The 24,566-nt window shown below is 42.6% G+C and overlaps 1 protein-coding gene across 1 annotated transcript in view; it reads left to right on the top strand.

Annotated features, from left to right (window-relative positions):
* The first annotated feature begins 267 nt into the window (after positions 1-267).
* The window catches only part of npepps (aminopeptidase puromycin sensitive), a 103,775-nt gene continuing 79,476 nt past the window's right edge, over positions 268-24,566 (top strand). The window contains exon 1 of the mRNA XM_028818404.2: positions 268-632. Coding sequence (XP_028674237.1) covers positions 360-632 — 273 coding nt within the window. The 5' untranslated portion in view covers positions 268-359. The remainder of the gene's footprint in view (positions 633-24,566) is intronic.

Below are 24,566 nucleotides of genomic sequence, written 5' to 3'. Positions count from 1 at the left end.
CTATTTAGCTGTGGATCTGTTAAAGCGCGCTGAGACAGTGCCTAATGAATTTAATAAAACAGGGTAGCTAAGCAGACAATTAAAAACACCTCCCTAAAATCTTTAAATAAAAAAAAATAAAAATAATTAATTTATCTTTTTAAAATATAAATTTAAATGATTTACTTATCACCCCCAATATTAACAGCTGTCTCACTACGACTCATCGCAGCGATGCAGGCCGGCCAATTTTTCTTTTCTGTGTACGCGCGCGCTCCAGTTGCGTTACGTCTAGGCGGGGTCGCGCACGTGCTATCCGTCGCCGTGTTTCTGCGGAGCTCGGAAGAAGACGGTCGTGCAGCGCTGATTTGCTGATTTCTATGCTGCTGCTGCCTCAGAGCTGCCGGATTCTGCTGTCATCGCTCGCTGAGACCCTCCCGAGAGTCCAGTCCAGTTTGCCCGCCTGCTCCGTGCACAGTTGCCTCCTGCGATTATCTTTTCCCCGCACCGCCAACCGCCTGTACAGCGCCATGCCGGAGAAGAGGCCCTTCGAACGGCTACCCAGCGACGTTCGCCCCGTTAATTACGGACTCAGTCTCAAGCCTGACCTCATCGACTTCACCTTCGAGGGCAAACTGGAAGCCATCGTGGAGGTGAGGAGAACCCGGGGCTGGAAGGGTTTGGGGTTTCCTTCGGGGGGTCGAGTTGTCGGGTTGTCTGTGGCTGCCCGAGGGGTTAAAAAGAAAGAAAGAGAGAGATCTCGACAGAGAGAGACTGAGGCAGACATGCACCTAGACAGAGAGAGGGGAGGAAGGCCTGCCAGTGTGATTTAGCACGGCTCGAGGGGGCGGGGGTGGCTCACTGCAGCCGGGGTAGGAGAGCAACACAATGGGAGGCCAGGGACGGAGGGGTAGCGATCAGAACGGAGAGGAGCCGAGGAGGTCAGGTGCAGGATCTGGGCCGGAGTCGGAGCAGCAGGTGCAGACGGGGGGGGGGGGGGGGGGCGGAGACCCCCGCCTCGGCGAACAAGAGTGTTTAAAAAGGCGCAGACAAGTTTGGAGCCTTTGAACTCCTGAATAACTGCCGCAGCTTCATTCGGAGGTAGAACGAACCTTGGCAGAAGCTGCTATAACATCAGGATTAGAAGTGGAGACGAATGCGGGACTAAACTAAGAGCTGAGCTTTTTATTAAACCAGTGTGCCGGCAGCATGAGGAGGAGGCGGACACTGCGCGCAGTTAAGGCCATTTATGTCGTGAAACGTGACCAGTAGCAGTGGAGACACTGCTTGCGTCCAACTCTACGGTTACTGGATGGACAAGTTTAAAAACTTCGTTATCGAGAAACTGGATCTACTACTGTAAGAACATATGTGAGGCAACTGCAACAAGTTACCAGACAGAAGCGCGATTTGTATTAGTTTTGGGGAACAAAAAACGATGACAAGGTGATCGAAGTTCACCTCCTGAACTGAATGATCTCAGATGTTCTAAACAAGACACTGACTTAAGACCTGTTGTAGTGGTGTCAAGGTGTGCAACTATAGAGCACTAAATAAACCCCTTGATACGAGTTTGTAGAAAGTCACAGCACACTGGTACAGGTACAGAGGGGGAGCTGGCCTGGCGTACAAGATTTGAAAAGGTGCACACAACTGTCTCAGCTCCATTACGAGGAAGAGGTGGGTCTTAGCAGAAGGTACTAGAAGATCAGGGTTAGTAAACATGGGACAAAACTTTTTATCAAAACCGCGTGAGGAGGCTGACACTCTGCTCACAGTTTAGGCCATTTGAATAAGTAGCAGTGGTGACTCATCTTGTAATCCACTCCATGCTTACAGGATGGAAAAGAGTTAACAAAGTTCATGAGAAACTGGATCTACTGCTGTAAGCATGGGTGGAGAACATGTGTGAGGCAACTGCAAAAAGTATCCCGAAAATCTGTTTCTATTAGTTTAAAAAATGATGACATAATGGCTACTTAATTAACTCGGTGATTCCTAATGTTCTAAGCGATACACTAACTTGAGAGATGGTGTAGCGTTATCATGGAGTACAACAGAACACGCTATGGAACGCCATATAAACCCTAAACACATTGTTATAAAGTTACAATCCACTGTGGTGTAGTTGCAGAGGGGGACCTACCTTAGCGAACAAGAATTAAAAAGGTGAAGGCAACTGCATGAACAACTGCTGCAGTTCCATTGAGAGGTAGAACAGAGTGTTGGCAGAAGGTGGTATAAGTTCAGGGTTACAAGTGGAGATGAATGCTGCGGTAAATGAGGGGCTGTGCTTTTTATCAACCCAACGTGTGGAGGCTGACGCATCGCTCACGCCATTTATTTGGTGAAATGTGAACAGTAGCAGGAGTGAATCTTCTTGTATCCAACTTCATGGAGAAGAGTGAACTAACTGCGTTCATGAGAAACAGGATCTACCGCTGTAAGCATCCGTGATGAACATGTGTGAAGCAACTGCAAAAAGTAACTCAAAAATCTGTTTCTACGAGTTTAAAAAATGATGAAATGATGGTCAAAGTTCACCTACTTAACTCATTGATTCCTGATGTTCTAAACACGACACTGACTTGAGATTTAGTGTAAAGTAGTGTTATCAAGGACCACCATGTAATCCCTTGACACATACTGTTATAAAGTCACAGTCCACTTTGGTGCAGGTGTGGAGGGGGGACCCACCTCGGTGGACAAGAGAAAGGCTTAGACAAAACTACATGAACAGCATACAGCTCCATTAGGAGGGAGAACTGAGTGTTGGCAGAAGCTGCTCAGAGTTTAGGGTTAGAAGTGGACCTGATTGTTCGGGTGGTGCTGCTGCACTGAACATGGGGCTGAGCTTTTTATCAACACATTGCAGAAGCCCATGTCACTAGCTTGGGGTGACGCTGACATGTCACTTGCAGTCAAGGCAGTTTTTATAATGAAATGTGAGCAGCAGCACTGGTGACTTTTCTTGTATCCAACTCTTTGTTTACTGGATGGAGGAGTGCACAGTGCACTCATGGGACACTGGATATACGGTGGCAGTTTGGCTAACTTGCAGTTAGGAGACCAGGGTTCATGGGTAGGGATGGGAATCGAAAACCGGTTCTTGTTGAGAACCGGTTCCCACTGTTTCAATTCCTTGGAATCGTTTGCCATTTTTGCAAACGATTCCCCTATCGATTCCAGTCGCCTCGAATGACGTCACCACGTTGCGTAGCGTCATTTACCCAGCAGGAAACATGGCGCCTAAGCGGCACAAACGGTCAAAAGTTTGGTTATACTTTACGAGAAAAAGATGACAACAGGGCAACTTGCAATACTTGCAAAGTAGATATTTCATCAAAGGGAGGAAACACTACGAATATGCAAAAGCATTTGCTCACAAAACACGCGATAACCTTAAATGAATGTAGTATTTTTGATCCGCTCCGGACTAGTGAATCTCAACCCAGCAGCAGCGGTAACGTTTGCACGTCCTCTCCCGTTAATACGGCAGGTAACTAATCAGCTAACATTGCATATTATGTTAGCGCGATTTGCCTTATTGCAAAACCTGCTATTACTGTGCATTGCATTTAGATGACCATGACGAGAGAGACAGAGTCTGGCTGTCTCAGATGCTGGCAGTTCTCGCTGCAGTCTACCGGTAGCTTCTCCTTTCACAGAGGCGGGGAAAAGTAAAATGACACAGGCCAGGATAGACGAATGTCACCGAGCAGTGACTTAAGTTTGTGGTAAAAGGCTTGCACCAATTTGCCACAGTAGATGCCCCCGATTTTCGGTAAGTGAATGTGTTTAATTGTAGGCTAAGTCAGGGAATGTCAAAGTTGCATGTTCTCCTCTTACCAGATGTTTCATCTGTTTCCATTTATATATCTTTTAGAGAAATGACAAAGACTCTGAACCCTAAGTACAAAGCCCCAAACAGAGACAGTTTAACCAACCACTTGATCCCTGTTTGGTATGCGGTCGAAAAGGCAAATCTGATTTCTGAGCTGAAACATGTGTTGAAGGCAGCCGTCACTGCAGATGGATGATCAAGTTTTAGTCAAGATCATTACCTCACAGTAATGCTGCATTATGTCAGGAATGGCCAGGCTCAAGAAAAAGTCCTCAAAACCAAACCAGTGTACCAGGCACAGACAGGGATAGCTGTAGCAGAGGAGATTGATGAGATCTTGGAGGAGTATGGTATCAAAGACAAGGTTGTGGCAGCCACTGTTGATATTGCGGCCAACATGGATGTAGCTGTCAAAATAGTTGATGGTTGCAGAATTGCACAGTTCCATTGGACTTGAGTTGATTGTATTTGTTGCTGGCTGATGTAGTTTTATTTTTGAGTGCTCAGCTCATATATACTTTTAAAAAGGAGAGTGTAAATGTTACTGGACATTCTTGTGTAATTGCCACAGAATAATTTATGTTATACTTTGTTATTGCTACAGAAGAATATTTATTTTATTATTATTTTACATTTACAAATTTTTTTCTGGGGACCCCGTGGCACCCCATCGAGGAGCCGTAGGCTGTGGATCTCTTAAGATTTCACTGTTGGGTTTGTAAGGTCATGCTACTCCTAAATTTCTATCTTGTTCAAAGATAAGATATAAAACAAAGTTCTAAGCTAATCAACCTGTGTGTTCTCCTTTTTTAAAAATAAGAATCGATAAAGAATCGAATTGTTAAACAGAATCGAAAATGGAATCGGAATCGTGAAAATCTTATCAATTCCCATCCCTATTCATGGGGGTTTCTTTTGGGTACTTCGGTTCCCTCCCACAGTCCAGAGATGTGCAGGTTAGTTGGGTTGGTGATGCTGAAATTGGACCATGTGTGTATATTCACCCTGCGATGGCCTGGCTGCGATTAGCTGCAGGTTCCCTGTGACCCTGCTCAGGATGAAGTGAATTCAGAAAATTAATGGATGGATGGATTTACTGCTGTAAGAACTGACAGTGGCTGTGTGTGAAGCAACTACAAGAAATTACCGGACTAAACCGCTGTTTTTATGGGTGTTGACAAAATGATGACCAGATGGTCTTAAGTTCAGCTACTTAACTCAATGATCCAAGATATTAAGCCAAGTTTATGGAAAACCAGATGTACTACTCTGATCTTTGCAGTTTAAATCCCCGCTGCCTTCATGAGACGTCGGATTGGTTTAGTGATGGGACACTCGGTGAGCCGTCCAGTTGTTCTCACTCAGTTTTATGAAAGAAAAATCACTCCTGGTTGTCTCCAGATGTGCATAACATATATCTGGCTTGCTAGGCTACATCATTACTGAACACGAGGACCCTCTTAATGGTCCAAGCATGGCACACTTTAAAGCAGCTTTAAACACAGATCACTGGCAGTGGTCCACTAAAGGTGTACGTCATTCTGAAGGATCATCCTGCAGATCACACTGATGATGTTTGTGCCAGAGAAACTATTTGGAGGCATCTAAATTAGGCATGGAAACAAACGTGGAGAATATTTTTAAGGAGTGTTACGGATTGGTCCATCTGTGTGTGTGTGTGTGTGCTTGTTTTCATTCACCCTGTGATGGACTGGCTGGGATAAGCTCCAGTTTCTCTGTGACCCTGCTCAGGAGGAAGTGGGTTTAGGAAATGGATGGATATACTGCTGTGAGAACTAATGGTGACTGCCCTGTGGGGGCTGGGGGGGTCTCGTGGTCTCGGAATCCCTGCAGATATTTTTTTCTTTTTCTTCAGCCCTCTGGAGTTTTATTTTTGTGTTTTCTGTCCTCCTGGTCCTCTGACCTTACTTTATTCCTTTGTACTTAGTGTTGCCTAATCTTATTTTTATATTTTTTTCTTTCTTCATCTTGTAAAGCTCTTTGAGATACACCATTTGTATGAAAATGTGCCGTAGAATTAAATGTTGTTGAGTGTGTGTGAGGAAACTGCAACAACTTACACGACAGAACTGCTGTTTGTATTAGTGGTTAACAAAATGATGACAAGGTGGTCTTAATTTCAGCTACTTGACTGAATAACTGGTATCACTGAGTTAAGTGTGTAACAAGTTCATGAAATACTGGATGTACTGCAGCCCGGAGGTAGCTTTGCTGCCTCGCAGCAAGCAGACCACGGGGGTTTCTTTGGGTACTTTGGTTTCCTTCCACAGTCCAAAGGTGTGCAGGTTAGTTGGATGGGTGATGCTGAACTTGTCTCTGTGTATGTGTGTGTTGTACATGTTCACCCTCTAATGGACGTTTTCCCTGTCCAGGGTTTAGTCCAACCTTAGCCCACATTTTTGCTGGGTTAGACCGTAGCTTCCCTGTGACAACTCGGGATGGAGTGGGTTGGATGGGCAGATGGACATACTACTGTAGGAACTGGTGGTGAACGTATGTGAGGAAACTGCAACAAGTTCCAGGCAAAACCACTGTTGGTATTAGTTTTGGAAAAAAACGATGACAAGATGGTTGAAGTTCAGCCACTGAACTGAATGAAGTCTGGTGTTCTAAACAAGACACTCGCTGACTTGAGATCTGCTGTAGTGGTGTCACTCCCTGTAGAGCGCTAAATAAACCCTCGACACGTTTTTAGGAAGTTGCTGCACACTATGGTGCAGGGGCAGAAAGGGAACTGCCTTGGCATCCAAGAGTCAGAACAGCGCAGTCGGCTGCGTGAACAACTTGTGCAGCTCCGTTAAGAGGGAGAATGGAGTCTTGGCAGCAGCTGCACTCAGATGAGAGTCAGATGTGGAGAAGAATGCGGCACTAGAAGAGGGGTTGAGCATTTTAACAAAACCGCATGCCAGTAGCAAGTGGAGGCCGACATGCTGGTCACAGGCGATTTCTAGAATGAGATGTGAGCAGTAGCAGCGGGGACTCCTTGTGTCCATTTCCACGTTTGCTGGATGAAGAAGTGTGAGTGAAGTTCAAGACAAATGACACATACTGCCGTACGAATGGCGGTGACAGTGCAATGGCAACTGCAACAGATTACCAGGTAATGCAATTCTGTTTAGGTTTGTGAAAATGCAAGTTCAGCTGCACTACCGGCCAGAAGGTTTAGAACACCTCAGTTTTTTCTTCAGGTTTAATCAGTTGAATGCAATGAATGACCTAAAATGGTGTAAAGGTAAGCAGTAGAAATGCGAGAGGTTTAAATGTAAAGTTTAGGTTAGCAAAAACTGAAAAACAGGGAAATTTTAGAATATTACAAATGGGCCTTCTTCAGGGAACAACTAATAGGTGACAACTTACAGATATTCTGCAGAAATTAAAGTCAATGAAGCCTTGTAAGTTGAAGTGCACAATTTGCATAGGTGTCCCAACTTCTGTTGATTACTTCAAAACCCTCCGTCTGTCTTAAAGCTGAGTTGAAATAGACAGACTGTGTTACTTTTAAACCTCTTGTAGTTTATTGCTTACCTTATCACCATTTTAGGTCATTCACTGCATTTCAGCTCATTCAATCTGAAGAAAAACTGGAAACACTGAGGTGTTGTAAAACTTTGGAGTGATAGTGTAGCTGAACTTCGTGATTCCAGATATTCTCAACAAGACCCTGATGTGAGATTTGGAGTAGCAGCCACACCACCTGCATGACAGAATGGGGGATCCACCTGAAGATAAACATGTTTGAGTCTGGCCAGTACTTGGATTGGAGACCATCTAGGAGAAGCTAGGGCTGCTGATGGCGGGGTGTTGGTGAGGCCAACAGGGGGCCTATGTGTGGATCTCAATGGTCCAGTGCAATGATGCTGTTAAAATCAGTGCCACCCTTCAGATGTGATGTAAATGTGGTGTCCTCATTCTCTGTGGTCATCAAAAATCCCTGAGCATCTTAAAGTTGGGTGTTTCCTGATGTCTAAATTGCCTACCACAGCCTGGTCATTCTGGCCCTGACCCTCCGCTCTCCCTTATTGGCTAACTATCATTCTCACCCCTTCACCACCTAGTAGCTAATGTGTGGTGAGCAGACTGGCACTTTCAGGGCTGCCATCACATCTTCCAGGTGGATGATGGTGGTTGAAGTGGCTCCCCACTCTATGTAAAGTGCTCTGAGTAGTTAGAAAAGTGTTATATAAATGTGATTAATTAATTCATTAGTGGTATCAAGGGTACACGGGGGGGGGGGGGGGGGGGGGGGAACAACAAAAAACACAAGCATCTAGTTGTATTGGTGAAAGGCCAGACTGCTGCCAGGTGCTGCCCATGAAAGAAGAAGAAAGGAAATGAAGTTAAAAACGGCAGGCGAGGGGTAACCTCGTAGCTGCAGGTTTCCAAGCACATCACAGCAAGAGCAGACCCCAGTTATGTGACGATTTGTGCAATGCAAACACAGACATGCTGCTTTACAGTAGAGCCTGACGTGAAATGTCTTCCGTTTGACTGCAATTGTGTTTAAGTGTGCTTATGATGGGATAACAAGAATGGGGACGACTTTAGTCACTTTTTATCTCTACGTGCAGCTCGTGACTTTCTACATAAACCTGCGATTGCAAAATCTTTCCAGTGGAATACTTTCACTTTGTATCGGTACACGTAGTGCGTATGCAGGCAAAACAAAATCCAATACATGCTGGAGTGAGTCTTTTATTCCTAGTGCTCTACATAACTGATTTATCTTTCTTTATTGAGGGGTTTTGTTTAAAGTGGGGTTCCAGACATACAAATGGATGTCACTCTGGAGACCCCATCCGACCAGCACAATACCCCCCTCCCCCCACCCCCCACCCCCTCTTGTTCGTGCTTGGGCATGGTACATAAAAGACATGCCTAGTGTGAGTAGATCCTCGGTAAGCACTGTAGGCCTTTGCAGTTGACGTTTGCAGTGCAGTGTGTCTGACTGATGCCTCCATCTCTGTTACATACCTTGTGGTACAGGGTTCAAAGAGGAAGTGCTAATGTTTGAGATGCGCCAACTTTTAGAAATCAGAGACCTGACAAACCGAGTGACGGATAGACAGATTGACACAGACCATTATTTAAGGCAGTTGTACGCATGCAATAAGGAAAAGTAAAAAGTCAAAATTTAGTTAGAGAAGGAGGGAGTAAGCGGCAGTAAATCAGAAAGGACAAATCCACCATATTGGTGCAATTTTTAAATGTTAACGGCTAACGGACAGTTAGGAACTTCATAGAAACAAAATAACACATGAGAATCACACTTTGGGGGGAAAAATGTGGTAGTAAAGAATAAGTGTTTTAAAATTTTAAAAATGTGTCTTTAAAAAGCAAATGCAGCGATTTACGGGCGTTCCATTTTCTTCAACCCTGCTAATCCGGTTTTTAGGAGTAGGACTTATTTTATTAATTAATTAGTAATCTTGATGAGCAAGTCACACTAATTCTTATTACATTTTCTAACCAATTTCAAAACTGCAATGATTCAAATTCTGACCCAAGGTAGGTCATAGTTCATTGATGAAATGCAATTGATGAAGATGTCCTGGAATAGTAAACTGCCAGCGTGCCTCATTTGTCACAGATGCCTGATCCGTGAGCTCGGCTGACATCCTGGGCCTTGGCTAACTCCTGTTTTGTTGTTGTTTTTTTTTTTTTTTTTTTTTTCTTGGTCACACCTCAGTGGTGAGAAGCACACCAGTAGAAGGTACAGTCACAACCTGCTCACTTGCATCTGATCAGAGAAGTGTGAGGCGCAAAAAGATTTAGAGATGAGAGAAGTCAGATGTTTCTGTGCGGAGATGACACACAAAAAGTAGTGAAGCTGTGTGCTGACAAAGAGAAAAGGTGCAGGGGGGATCTGTGTAAGAATAGCGCGGGTGTTGTAACAAAGATGGCTCTGGCTGTCTCTGTGGCATCGCTCGGGAGGCAGAGCCATCTCTGGGGCAGGACACCACCGCATCACCCCTCTGCTTGCTGTTAGGGTTGCACGATAACAGAAAAAATGATTATCACGATTATTTTGCTCAAAATTTTTATCACGATTAATAATGACGATTATTCCTTTGGTAAATGAAGTCTGTGACCAAAGCAGTGTAGCCTCGGCCAGTTATTCACAGATGCTGCCCTAATCATATTAGCTGCGTTGTCCGTTGTGATGCACACAAGTCTTTCTTCCACCAAGCCCCAAGCGGACATCGCTTCTTTGAGGCCCACTGCAATAAACTCCGCTGTATGGTCTTGTGGGAAAAATGAAGTTTGCAAAAGCTTGCTTTTCATCTCAAACTCGCTGTCAATAAAATGAACTGTCAAGCTCAAATACGGTTCCGCAGTTCTGCTTGACCATAAGTCGGTCGTGGCAGCAAAATATTCAAGGCTGAGCCTGAGAATTTCTCTTTCTATTTCTTTTCGGCATTTCGCATACAGCGAGGGCAGCGCAACATTGCAAAAATGGTTGCGTGAGGGAATGCTATATCTTTTATCAAGTGTTGCGATCATTTTGTTAAACCCCTCACTGCTCACGGTGGTTATTGGACACATATCCTTGGCTATATGGTACATGATCGTCTCTGTTATTTCCCGGTGTCTTTGCGAGCTAGGCAGATATGGTATTGTGTTGAACAATGTCCCTGATATTGTTGTCTGTGTTGTGGATGGCTGGTAATTTTTTGTTGTTGCTGTTTGTGCCTTCAGTCGTTGAAATACTTTGTGGTGGCTTTTAAGGTGGTTGATGAGGTTTGTTGTGTTACCTTGGGACGTTTGGACGGAACAGGAGCAAAGTTTGCACAAGACTCGTACCTGATCAACATCACATTCCTTGAAATCGAAATAGTTCCAGACAACTGAGTATGACCCCTTTTTAGGAACTAACGATAGCACTTCTGCACCTTCCTCACGTTGCTCCGCCATCATATGTTTATTCTGACTGACTGTTATTGCTGCTATTGACTTCTACTGCTTCAGAAAGCGCTTGCAATCTAGACGCAGTAACGTCATAGTGACGCAGTCCAATCCGTAAACTCAGCCCATAAAAAACAGTTTGGTCTTTATACTGTAAAATCGCGACGATATTTATTAACTGATCGTGGATCATAAATATTGTTATCATGAGAAAAAAAAAGATTTATCGTGCAGCCCTACTTGCTGTCATGTGACACAGGTGCTGTCCTTGGATTATGTGTACACACTGAGGTCAGAAAGAAGCAAAGTCCATGGGGTTAAGTGCAACTTTTTACTTTCTCGTATAGGGAGAGTATTGGAATCCTACAAAAACTCCAGTTTGACATTTTGATGAATCTCATTGTTTTAGATCTCCCTGAGTCTGAAAATACCATTTTTGGAGGGGTGTGTGTGTGTATGTAAGCACGATAACTTGACTACACTTTCACTTAGGTCAACCTAATTTTGCATACAAGTATTAGGTAGAAAACATTTCTGTCAACTTTTGGGATATTTCTGCTAACCGGAAGTGCAGCTGCACAGTCCAATTTTTTTTTTTTTTTTTTTCAACTTTGTAATAATTGTTCAATATATAATTACCGTATATATTCGAGGATACATTCTCCCATGGAATAAGTCGGACCTTGATTTTACCATATAGTTTCTGGTATTTTTATAGTGTCGGTCGTATAAGTGGAATGCAGAAAACTCACACTATTGGTCCAAGAGATTATGTTAAGCTAATGCCCACCTGAGAGGGTAACCACGGAGCACACGGCCTTTTTTTTTTCCTATGTATTGTACCTATGTGACCACACGGTAATACCCACACGAACTATTCTGAAGCAACGTTTTCACTGTTTTGTGTTTTTGTATCTCACACCCTCATACACCTTTATTGTAACAGCATCCTTTATCTATGATGAAGCGTTCCATCAGAAAGAAATATGAAGCTAGTTTTAAATTAAACGTCGTTGAAGTGGCGAAAGAAATAGGTAACTGCACTGCTGCAACAAAGTTTGATCCGTCTGAGAAACTGATGTGAGATTGGAGGAGGCAAGAATTTTAAGTGTCACATTTTTGAACGGGCATATACAGTAAGTTGGGGTCTGGTTTTTATAATTGATTTTTTGGGTTTCAAGACCCAACTTATACGTGAGTATATACGGTAATTTGATTTGTTGTTGATGTTTCTTTAATGTACATAATTTAAAAATATAATCATTGTCTTGTGGTTTACGTCTCAAATATCCATCCCCATATCTAAGTATACGAGAAAATTGAGGGAACACCACTCATGATTTTTTTTAACATAGGTTGGTTGTAGCATTCACAGATGTCCTCTGTTGTCACCGTCTCGGTCATTTTCAGAACACTTTAAAAACTGAGTTGCTCTTTCATGATCTGTCGACAGGCTGGTGTGGACTAATGTGTGTTTATTACCGAGGTTGCGTATGTTTTATGGTTCAGTTGTGGCGTTTCCTTGTATGGCCTGCATGTGCCCCCTCCATCGCCAGTTTGGTTTTTGTAGTTGACCAGATGTATCTGAAGGGCGTCAAAGAGGAATCGGCCAGCCAAATTATGAAGCTTTTATTTTCCAGAAATTTAGGAAGTAGTAGAGAATGGTCAGACTTGGTAGTGAGTTAATAAAACACTAGCATCCATTAATTCTTGTTGCACACAGGTGATGTGCAGAGGAAAAAACTGCTAAAATGTATCTGTGTTCGGTGGGTTATGAACCACAAGGCAAGATTGAAGGAGTTCAGTCCTGTGAGCTTAGACATCTCGTGGTGGAGAGTGTAGTGGCAGGGTTGGCAATGGAATCTCACACCAGGGCTGTTGTCTCCATGTAGCTGACATGTTGTTCCCATGTCCCCTAGGGTTTTTCTTTCACACATCAGCAGCTATTTGCTTGGTGGGTTATATGGTGGCTCTAACGTGGACTTGTGTGGGTGTTTTAGTTCCTGCCTCGCTCACTGTGATGATGGCCTGAAAAGTGAATAAATACAAAGCAGGTGTCCCCTGCATGCCTGCCTGTCTTTGACATGTCATCATCTAGTAAAGCAAAGCAAGTGTGACAAGAGATCATGTGTTGCTTATTCTACAAAGAGATTCTAAAATGGCCTGGACATGTTTGTTGGGACCCCTAGAAAAGATCTTAAATAGTTGGATTTGAGTGATATTTTAAACTCATCGTTTTCTCCAGTCATGCAGTCAGTAGTTTAAATGGAGAAAAGTCATGACTGTGCTGTTTGGTGTCATCATGTTTCCCACACTAAACATGGACCAGAGAAAGCAAAGGAGAGAGGGGATCAGAAAGAAAATGATAGATGAGCATGTGAAAGGCAACGGCTAGAAGGCCATCAACAAGCAGCTTGATGCTCCTGTGACAAATATTATTAAAATGTTTAAAAGTGACCCCAGAATATACTGAAAGACAGTGAGAATGGTAGACAAAAAGCCAAGGAAAACTTCGAAAGAGATGCGAGGGATGTTCAAAAAGTTTCCGTGCTTTTTTTTTTTTTTAACTCTATTTATTAAGAATTTCAAAAATAAATGACATCACTTTTCTTCATAGGCCCCTTCCTTTGTGATGAAATTTTCCCAGCATCATACCAACTTTTTAATGCCATCCACAAAAAATGTTTTTGGTTGATGGTGTAGCCACTGTTCCAGGGTTCGTTCTTCGTTCCTCGTATTCATGGCTGTATCTGGATGTCCGGAGCTCTCTGCATCCATCACACTAGTACAGCAATTTTCGAACATTTCAATTCACTCATGGACGACTCTATGAGAGAGAGCTTCATCCCCTTACCGAGCACACATGTGGAGATGAATTTGTGCTCCCGGCACAACTTCTGCGCACAAAAAGCATTTGACAGAATTGTTCCTCTTTGGTGCACTTCGCAGCCATCTTCACCACAGGGTGACAACTCTGATACTAAACTGCAAGGGCAGCTGGCTTGTCAGACAGAACTAGTCACATGACACTTTCAGACATGACCAATCACTACTACTCCCGCCTTCAGCGTTTCCAATGAAAATATAAAAGTGCGGAAACTTTTTTGAACGTCCCTCGTACAAGTTGAACTCCATTGTTGAGGACCATCAGTGTCTGATTGCATCAGGCATCACTTTTTTTGAGTGGCAGTGGGCTCATTGGAAGAAGAGCCAAGAGGACTCTACATAAAAATGCCAGACTGGAATTTTCTAAAATGCACATTGACAAGCCACAATGCTTCTTGCAGAATGTCCTTTGGATTGGTGAGATAAGACTGGAGGTTGTTGGCAAGTCGCATCAGCTCTGTGTGCACAGATGCAAACGTGAAACAAAAAAAAACACAAAACACAATTACTGTGAAACATGGAGGAGGCTCACTTATGTTTGGGGGCTGCATCTGGCATGGGGTGTCTTTTGAGTCTGTGCAGGGAACAATGAAATATCAAGACTGTCAAGACATTCTGGTGCGAAACATACTGTCCGGTGTCAGAAAACTCTGCCGCAGTCGCAGGTCATGGACCCTCCAACAGGATAATATGCCAAAACAGACCACTAAAGTGCCCAAGAATGGCTAAGAACAAAACATTGGACTATTCTGAAGTGGCCTTCTATGAGCCCTGATTTGAATCCTATGGAACATCTATGGAAAGAACTGAAACATGCAGTTTGGAGAAGACCCCTTCAAACCTGACTCGGCTGGAGCAGAAGAGTGGGCCAAACAACCTGAGGGCAGGTGCAGAAATTCTCATCGAGAGCTCCAGGAATCGCTTGTTTATACTGACTGCAAACTCTAAAGGTTGTGCAAGAAACGTATTGGGTTAAGGGTCCCATCATTTGTGCCCATGCTGTTTTCATTTGTCTTATGATTTGAAATATTCTTTTGAATCGAAACTCTATAGCAGAGTCAGATTTTTGGTAAATACGGAATAAACGATGCTCGGCGCCAATTACTTTTGTCAGTTTCAGATTATTTCAAAAACAATTATGGGTTTTTTTTTTTTTTCCCTTCCCCTGAGTGGTACCAACAAATTTGTCCACGCCTGTACCCATTGAATTTCCCTGAATGGTCTTATGTAGACATGTCATAGTGCAACTTGGGCTGTGCTCTTAAAAAAAAAAAAACATCCCGTGACATTTGCAAAATAGGATTTTGTTTTTGTCATAATTTGTGTTTTTATAAAATGGCTTGGCATTCATTCTCCCACCCATACTAAGAGTGAAATGTGTTTCTTCCACAACTCTGAAGTGTTGCACCCTCGACAGTAGGGCTGACATGTTGACTGAGTGTAACTAAACAGATAAAAGGGGAGGGTGTGGAGAAATGCCACTGTGATCTGAAGGAGTAGGGTGTGCCGTGCAATGGGCTGGCAAGCTGCCCCCTGTCAGTTTGTGCATCCTGCTTGTTAAAGCCATAGGGCCATCCTGATGCTGCAAAGGCAAAGATGGAAGGACGAAGAGGAGGACTGTAGTGATGCCAGGGTAGGCTCATGTCACCCACAGTCTTGAAATGGAAAAGTGAATTTAATTAACTGGAGCTTTCCAATTCTGTCATTGCTGCCTTGTGTTTCTCACGAGCCAAACTGACATCTAAGGAGTGTTACATTAGAGGTAGACTCGCCAGCAGGATGAGAATTGTTCAGGTAGGCCTATAGGGTCTCATAGGGTCGGGGCTACAGCTGCTCCTACCGATGAGTGCATTTTACTTACATGCCTGAAACTGAGTTAAGGTGAGTATCCTGGTCTCTTATGAAGCCCCATTTTGCTTGTGTGAGTCCACATATCAAGTTCTCCTTTGGCCAAATGCTCCGACATCATTAAATTGCGCCCAAAAAAAAAAAAAAAAATTCAACGTGAATCTGAAAACGAGCGTGAGGCCTGTGTCTCCAGAGATTGTATTGCTGAGTTTAGCTCGATGCTTTCAGCTTGTCAACATAAATTGAGCGATTTTTCTGAAATAGCAAGATGGATTATTTTAACCAGGAGAAGGAATAGTGAGATCAAAATGTTTCTCTTTGTGGACACTTCAGCCTCTCTCTACCTGTGTGAAGTAATGTCTGGTGGGACGGAGTTGCTTTAAAAAGTTTTACTAACAGTAACTTGAGGGAAAACATAAGGACATCGAGACGTGTGTTGGTAAAATTACGTGGCAGGTTGAGCAATGCGATTATCCCCAGCTGGGGTTCACATTCCTATTTTTTGTAATTTTTTTTGTTCACTTTTAGGGTAATGTTACTTTTCTTCAATTTTTGGCCATTCTTTGAATTTCTGTTTTTGGGACTTGTTTGCATAGGATTGCCTTTCTTGTTAGAAGAAATCCCATTTTGCCTTTGCGCCCCACAGAGCTTCATTGCTATTGGAATAATGTTTAGTGAACAATAAATCTGTAATAAAGATTCTTCAAGGTCCTTTTAATGTCCAGTCTGTGTCTCCCCCATAACCTATCCCCACCACTCCCCCCCACAATCCCATTGGTATTATTGGAAGTGCTTTTGGAGCTGTTGGGACTTGTTTTGGGACTCCCAGTTCATGACTGTGATGAGCCCACATCCACTGACCGCATATGAACCTCTAAACCTTGAGAAATGCGAGTCACCATTGCTCATTATAGACTGGGTAGTTTTGGTGTTGGAATGTGAGGAGATTTAACTCCGTTAACTAATTATCTGTGCTGCCTTCGGTGATGCTAGATAGATAGATGCTTTATTAATCCCAAGGGGAAATTCACAAACTCCAGCAGCAGCATACTGATAAAAAACAATTTAAATTAAAGAGTGATTAAAAAATGCAGTATAACAGACAATAACTTTGTATAATGTTAACGTTTACCCCCACGGGTGAAATTGAAGAGTCGCATAGTGTGGGGGAGGAACGATCTCCTCAGTCTGTCAGTGGAGCAGGACGGTGACAGTAGTCTGTTGCTGAAGCTGCTCCTCTGTCTGGAGATGATCCTGTTCAGTGGATGCAGTGGATTCTCCATAATTGACAGGAGTCTGCTCAGTGCCCGTCGCTTTGCCACGGGTATAAAACTGTCCAGCTCCATGCCTACAATAGAGCCTGCCTTCCTCACCAGTTTGTCCAGGCTGGTAAAGAATTAAGTAATTTGGTAAGTTTTCTGCTTTATTTTCAATACCTTTCTCTGTTGTGTTAGGTAGACTTGAGCCGTTAGACATCTATCAAGGTAATAGAAGCCCACATGTTATAAGAAATAGAATAACGCAGTTTATTGATAAATTAAATAATTATAGAAATAAGATAACTGCACAAATGTCAACATACAAGACTGGATGTGGGCAGACTAGACAGACAGACATGCAACATAGAAGAGGCTGCCTGTCTACTAGCTATTTAGAGTTCTCATTACTTTCTCATATACTAAGTATTAGGAAAGTAATGAAATCGTCCAAAAACTCCATTTCAAGAGTTTGCTGAATCTCGACATTTTAGGCCTCATGAGTCTGAAAATACCACTTTTGGAATTATGTCTGTGTGTGTTTGTGTGTGTGTAAGTGTAAAGATTATAACTTGAGTACGCTTTCACTTAGGTCAACCAAATTTTGCATACAAGTATTAGGTACAAAATGTAGATTTCTATCATCTTTTCAGCTATCATGCAGCAGTAGAGTCTAATTTATTTAACTTTTACAATAATTGTTCAGCATATTTGATTTGTTGTTTGTTTTTTAATGTACATAATATAAAAATCATTGTCTTGCGATTTACTCCTAAAATATCCATCCCTATATCTGAGCATACAAGAAAAGTGAGGGGAGAGCACTCCCGATTTATATATCTTGGCACAGACACACAGTCTGATGTTACCAAGTCTTTGACGATGGTGTCCAGTGGAGTAGTTATTGCCCCAGGTTCAACTGGAGGATCTTCTTGTTATCGCAGTGTGGTACTTCAACCGTTGTGTTCTGTGTTTCTGTTTTTTCCCTTCAGTTAAGATCTTTGCTGTGTTGTCTGCAGCTTCACAGGGAAAAGCGCGACTCCTTCTGGCACAAGAGCTGAGATGCTGAAGTTCCCTTCGTGAAGTGATACCTGCTTCTCAGTCTTCAGACTGGGCAAAGTGCTTGGCTTGGCAGACTGGATCTCAGCTTTCTGGTGCACACAGAGGAGAGATCGTCAGCTTTCAGCTCCCCAGAAGGAGGGAACGGCTCTTGAGGGTGGCCATTTTGGAGGTTGAGAGAGCAGAGTGCCCACGGAGTTCTCCTGAGAGCTATGTGAGTGTGTCTGAGTGAGTGCCCCCAAGATAATCTCTAGATGGGGTTAGTGTAACTAGTTTATGAAGAAGCGTTGAACTTCTCATAGGCAACATATTCTGTCTGTCACGGCTGTCATTCCTTGAATTATTGCTCTTTGTCCTTTTGGGTTTTTCCTTTGTGCCTTCTAACCTGAAAGAGTCTCTGCAAAAATGTCAGTGCAGCTCTGATGTACACCTTTGTTATGAGATGAAGCACAGGCTGGTCCTCAAATGCAGAGTTCAGCCCCTTAGCTTGGTATGTAACTGGAGGTTTGGTGCAGCTGGCTGTCCACGTCCCTGTTAAATCTGCTGTCTCGACAGGCCTGGGTTGCCACTAAAGCCTAAGAGAATGGGAAGTGCCCCTTTTGTCATATATCTATCTATCTATCTATCTATAATATACAGTACTGTGCAGAAGTTTTAGGCAGGTGTGAAAAAATGCTGTAAACAAAGAATGCTTTCAAAAATGGAAGTGTTAATCATTTATTATCATCAATCAACAAAATGCAGATGAATGAACAAAAGAGAAATCTAAATCAAATCAATATTTGGTGTGACCACCCTTTGCCTTCAAAACAGCATCATTTCTTCTAGGTACATTTGCACACAGTTTTTGAAGGAACTCGGCTGGTAGGTTGTTCTAAACATCTTGGAGAACTAACCACAGATCTTCTGTGGATGTAGGCTTCCTCACATCCTTGTGTCTCTTCATGTAATCCCAGACACACTCGATGATGTTGAAATCAGGGCTCTGTGGGGGCCATACCATCACTTCCAGGACTACTTGTTCTTCTTTACACTGAAGATAGTCCTTAATGACTTTGGCTGTATGTTTGGGGTCGTTGTCCTGCTGCAGAATAAATTTGGGGCCAATCATATGCCTCCCTGATGGTATTGCATGATGGATAAGTATCTGCCTGTATTTCTCAGCATTGAGAACACCATCAATCTTGACCAAATCTCCAACTCCATTTGCAGAAATGCAGCCCCAAACGTTCAAGGAACCTCCACCATGCTTCACTGTTGCCTGCAGACACTCATTATTGTACCGCTCTCCAGCCCTTCGATGAACAAACTGTCTTCTACTACATCCATATATTTCAAATTTTGACTCCTCAGTCCAGAGCACCTGCTGCGATTTTTCTGCACCCCAGTTCCTATGTTTTTGTACATACTTGAGTCGCTTGGCCTTGTTTCCACATCGGAGGTATGGCTTTTTGGCTGTAACTCTTCCATGAAGACCACTTCTGGCCAGACTTTTCCGGACAGTAGATGGGTGTACCTGGGTCCCACTGGTTTCTGCCAGTTCTGAGCTGATGGAACTGCTGGACATCTTCCGATTTCGAAGGGTAATAAGCTTGATGTGTCTTTCATCTGCTGCACTAAATTTTCTTGGCTGACCACTGCGTCTACGATCCTCAACGTTGCCCGTTTCTTTGTGCTTGTTCAAAAGAGCTTGAACAGCACATCTTAAACCCCAGTCTGCTTTGAAGTCTTTGTCTGGGAGAGATCTTGCTGATGCAGTATTATTATTTTATTATTACCTTGTGTCTTGTTGCTGTGCTCAATCTTACCATGACAGGAAACTGTCTTCCACAACCTCACCTTGGTAGCAGAGTTTGGCTGTTCCTCACCCAGTTTTAAGCCTCCTACACAGCTGTTTCTGTTTCAGTTAATGACTGTGTTTCAACCTACGTGTGACATTGATGATCATTAGCACCTGTTTGGTATAATTGGTTGATCAGACACAGACTAGAATCCTACAAAATCCCTGACTTTGTGCAAACGTACCTATAAGAATTGATGCTGGTTTGAAGGCAAAAGGTAGTAACACCAAATATTGATGTGATTTAGATTTTTCTTTTGTTCGCTCACTTTGCATTTTGTAAATTGATAACAATAAACAATCATTATTTATATTTCTGAAAGCATTCATTGTTTACAGCATTTTTTCACACCTGCCCAAAACTTTTCCACAGTACTGTATGTATGTGTGTGTATGTATATGTATGTATGTATGTATGTATGTGTGTATATATATATATATATATATATATATAGAGAGAGAGATAGATAGATAGATAGATAGATATAGTGGGTTTAGATGGGTTTTTTTTTTTCTATAATTTGCTTGAACATTCTGGCTGATTTTGCGACTTCTCTCATTGCGCTAAGAATCCTAGTTCGCTTGCAGGAGTGATATATTCGCGCTAATCCGAGACAGAGGCTGTGGGCCGAGGGGAGGGGAAAGTGTGAAGTCTGGAGTGGGGAGCTGGGCAGGGCCCATCTCTCACGCTTAGCTAGCGATACCCATTTGTTTATTATTTTTTAAGTTTGTCCTGTTTCAATACTATGCAGTCGGCACCATGGGGTACAGCTAGTCTACGATAAAGAAAATCAGCGTAAGTGTTTTGTAATGGTGTGGTGTCGATAAATGTGCAGAGTGCAGCGGACATGCGCAGACTACAAAATCTTTTAAGTGTAACCCGGTCGAGGGTTTACATGGCCACATACTATAGTTGTTACTCGCTGAGAAATGAATGTGTATTAACCTGGTTTCTGTAACCTGACATTTTACAAATTGAGTTTCAGTGATTCACTGGGTTATTAAAGCACATTTACACTGCTGGTCAGAAGTTTTGGAACACCTCAGTTTTTTTCAGTTTTTATGGAAATCCATGCAGTTTAATGTCTTAGTACTTCATGAAATTGGGGCATAGAATAAAAAAACAATGGCAAATAAAAAAAAATAGGTCAAGGAATTGTATTCAAATGTTTGATTCATCCAAGTAGCCACCTTTTGCTGATGAAACAGCCAAACACACACGTGGCATTCTTTCTATAAGGGAAATCAAATATTGGTCAGAAAGATCATCCCAACACTGTTGCAGAGGTTCTCACAAATGTATTGCACTTTGTAGGTTACTTTGCTTTCACCCTTCTGTCCAGTTCATCCCAAACTAACTCATTGAGGTTTACGTCTAGAGACTGTGCTGGCTAGTCCATGCTTTGAAGTGTCCCTTTCTGTTCTTTTAACATAGCTCTGACATAGCCTGGAGGTGTAGTTTGGGTGATTGTCTTGCTGTAGGATTAACCTCTGACCTACTCGACGCAGACCAGAAGGTAAGGTACTGCAAAATGGCTGTGGTAACCCTTTTGATTCAGAATGCCAGTCACTCTGTGCCAGTCACCAACTCTGCCTACGGGAAAAAAAACCCAGACTGTCTCATTTCCTCCTCCTCCCGATTTTGTAATTTAAGGAATGGCTTTCTTGCTGTCACTCACCCTGTCACACATGCAGCACAAAGTCTCCTCTTTATAGTAGAAACGGACACTTGCTTTTGTCGACCTGCACTGTTAAGCTGTGCTTGAAGCTGTTGTGCTGTGAGGTGCCTATGATCACATGACCTGGTAACCCTTAGAAACTTGTCTTTTGATTGGCTTGTGACTTTGACTCTTCCAGATCTCTTCCTATCAGATTTTCTCACAGTTTCCAGTTGCCTTTGGATTGTGGAGGACACCACTGGACTCACCGACACTGATTTTTTTTTTTTGGCTATTTCTCTTAATCAGTGGTTCCTAAACTTGGTCCTGAGGACCCCCTGTGGCTGTAGGTTTTTGTTCCATTGAGATTCATAATAAGTGATAATAATTGATCTCATTTAGTTAGCCGGTCTTCCCTCTTCTCTTATTCTGCATTCAGAAAAGCACAACAGTATGATTTTTACTTTGTAAGATATTTGGAAATATTTCTAATTTTTGCTATAGCTTTAAATGCTTGTCTCTCTCTTTCCTATTTTTTCCTTATTCTGTGTAGCCTGCTCTCTTCATTGTATCCTAATAGTGACAATTAAAAACAAGAAAAGCACTCTGGTCTTTCTCCAGACTGCAGTTCTCCACAACTGTTATTTCAAGACCCGGGTGAACAACATTAAATGATGAAAGGCTGCAACTGCTTCAGTGTCAGACCTGCTAATTAGACAATAATGGAAATCGGGATGATGAATAAAAAGAAAAAAAAAAACATTTTCCACATATACTGTAACTGCTGAGTTTTTGTTAAAATATATTAAAACACTTTGGTAATTTCTTCATTGATCCCAACACACAGAACTGGGAAATAATAGCTCACTCACTTAGGTTAGGAGTCCAATTAAAAACGGAAGTTAGTTGGGACAAAAACCTGCAGCCACAAGTGGTCTCCAGGACTCAGTTTGGACACCCCTGCTCTAAATGAAAGGCCTACACATCTAAGGGTGTAAATGCTCTTTTCATTTCATTTTCTTGCCATTATAACTGGGATTGGCAACTTTCGACAGTGTAATATTGGTGTAGCAGCCCAGTCTGTTCCAAATCTGCTTTAAGACAGACAGGGGGTTTTGAAGTAATCAACAAAAGTTGGGACACCTGTGCAAATTGAGTGCTTCAACTTGCAAAGCTTCATTTACTTTAATTGCCGAAGAAGGCCCATTTGTAATATTGTGAAATATCCTATTTTCTCAGTTTTTGCTAACTAAACTTTAAATTTAAATGTCTGGCAGTTTACTGCTTGCCTTTTTACCATTTTAGGTCATTCGCTGCATTTCAACTGATTAAATCTGAAGAACAACTGGAAAAGTTGTGGTGTTCTAAAACTTTTGACCGGTAGCATAAATGTTATGTCGGCTCCAAGGCCAGCACTAGCCCGTTCAAATGCTGATCCTCGTATTGTTGGAGAATCAAAGTTGTTTAAATGGAAAGCAGGGTGGTCCTAACTGTTAGTCAATTGCTCACTTTAGTAAAGTCAACAGCTGATGGTTTATAGATTGTCACAGAATATTACAAAACGTGGACTTTTGGAGTTAAACCCGTTGTCTTCTATGCCGGAAGTCCTGTAAATTAGGCCGCCTTTATCTACAGCTGGTTACATTCGCTCTTCTTTGTGATTCTGGTTTTGCTACGGAGTAACCAGAACACATGTACCAATCAGCAGCTACAGTACTTCAGGGGAACAGGAAGAGTAAAAAAAGCCCCCGAGTGCAAGTTGAGGTTGTGGTGATTTCAAACTCCTCACGTTCTGTTCCAATGTGCTACCTGCTTAACCGGTCCACTCCATTAACCTTTTACTGCATTTTCACAAAAGCAGCTGCTAGCCACATGCAAATCATGAAGCTTGCTAAATAGTTCAAGAAGCTGCAGGCTCAGGGTGTTTGTGGAAAGTGTTGAGCATGAAGCTGGAGATGGGTTGCAGTTCCTCTCTCTCTCTCTCTCTCTCTCTCTCTCTCTCCTCTCTCTCTCTCTCTCTCTCTCTCTCTCCCGCTAATTATTAACACTTGACTGTTTGCCACGGCACACCTAAAGAGGCAGGCAGGCAGCAGTTTTGCAGTGATGTAAGCATACTTCATTTTGTCTCCTTCTGATCTCACTGGCAGCTCGAGGTTTTAATTTGTATCCCGTTCAGCAGTTTTCGCATGGAAAGTGATAATGAAATTTCACAGATTCCAAGGTAGAAAGTTCAGAGTTAATTAGGCAGGCAGATTTTGGCCCAGTTGTTTCGCTATTCGTTGTGTGCAGGTTCAGGTGTCTCTGAAATTCCCCATGGGATTAATAAAGTTTTTCTAATCTAATCTCAGTTGGAAGATATGCTGAGGTGCGAACCCATGGTCTCCGGCTCAGGGGTGAGCTAAATAGAAACCTGCACTCGCCAGCCCCTGCAGAACTTGTCGCTGATCGCTGTGAGCGGTGCGCTTCCCCGGTGACGTCAGCTGATCTCTCTCTCTCTCTCTGTTGGCCCCCCACCTTCTCAGCACGGCATCTCCACTGCAACTACCATCTATTTTAGCTGAGTTTTCAGCTATCTGGGGTAGCATCTGCCCATATTATGTTGGATAGTTGGGGGACTACTTTATTTAACAATATTTTATTAAAAAAAAAGCATGAGCTTTACATGTTTGTAGCATATACCTGGATAGCTGACATGTGGATGATGTGACACTTATTATGTGATTTTTTTTTTTTTTTTTTACTGTGGACTTTTTTTGCACCATTTAGTGTTGTGCAGCATTGGTCACTATTAACTTCTTTATATATTTTTTTTCTCCATTCTGCATGAAGACATAACACAAAAAAAAAAAATTGTCAGCCACCACTACAATACAGAAGCTTTGAACCACACAATGGAAAAAATGATGAGATAATCCCTATCCTTTACGCTCGTCGTGCGGGTATCCCGTATGTATGAGATACTTTAACGAACGTATGGCGTAAGGGTTATACCATAATTTTTTTCCCCTGTTCAGAGATTTCGTGATATACAGTAATCCCTCCTCCATCGCGGGGGTTGCGTTCCAGAGCCACCCGCGAAATAAGAAAATCCGCGAAGTAGAAATCATATGTTTATATGGTTATTTTTATATTGTCATGCTTGGGTCACAGATTTGCGCAGAAACACAGGAGGTTGTAGAGAGACAGGAACGTTATTCAAACACTGCAAACAAACATTTGTCTCTTTTTCAAAAGTTTAAACTGTGCTCCATGACAAGACAGAGATGACAGTT

The sequence above is a fragment of the Erpetoichthys calabaricus genome, chromosome 14, assembly GCF_900747795.2.
Source record: "Erpetoichthys calabaricus chromosome 14, fErpCal1.3, whole genome shotgun sequence".
In the NCBI taxonomy this organism is placed as follows: Eukaryota; Metazoa; Chordata; class Cladistia; order Polypteriformes; family Polypteridae; genus Erpetoichthys; species Erpetoichthys calabaricus.
Note: the sequence above shows the minus strand (reverse complement) of the source record. Positions and strands in the feature narration are given on the sequence as shown.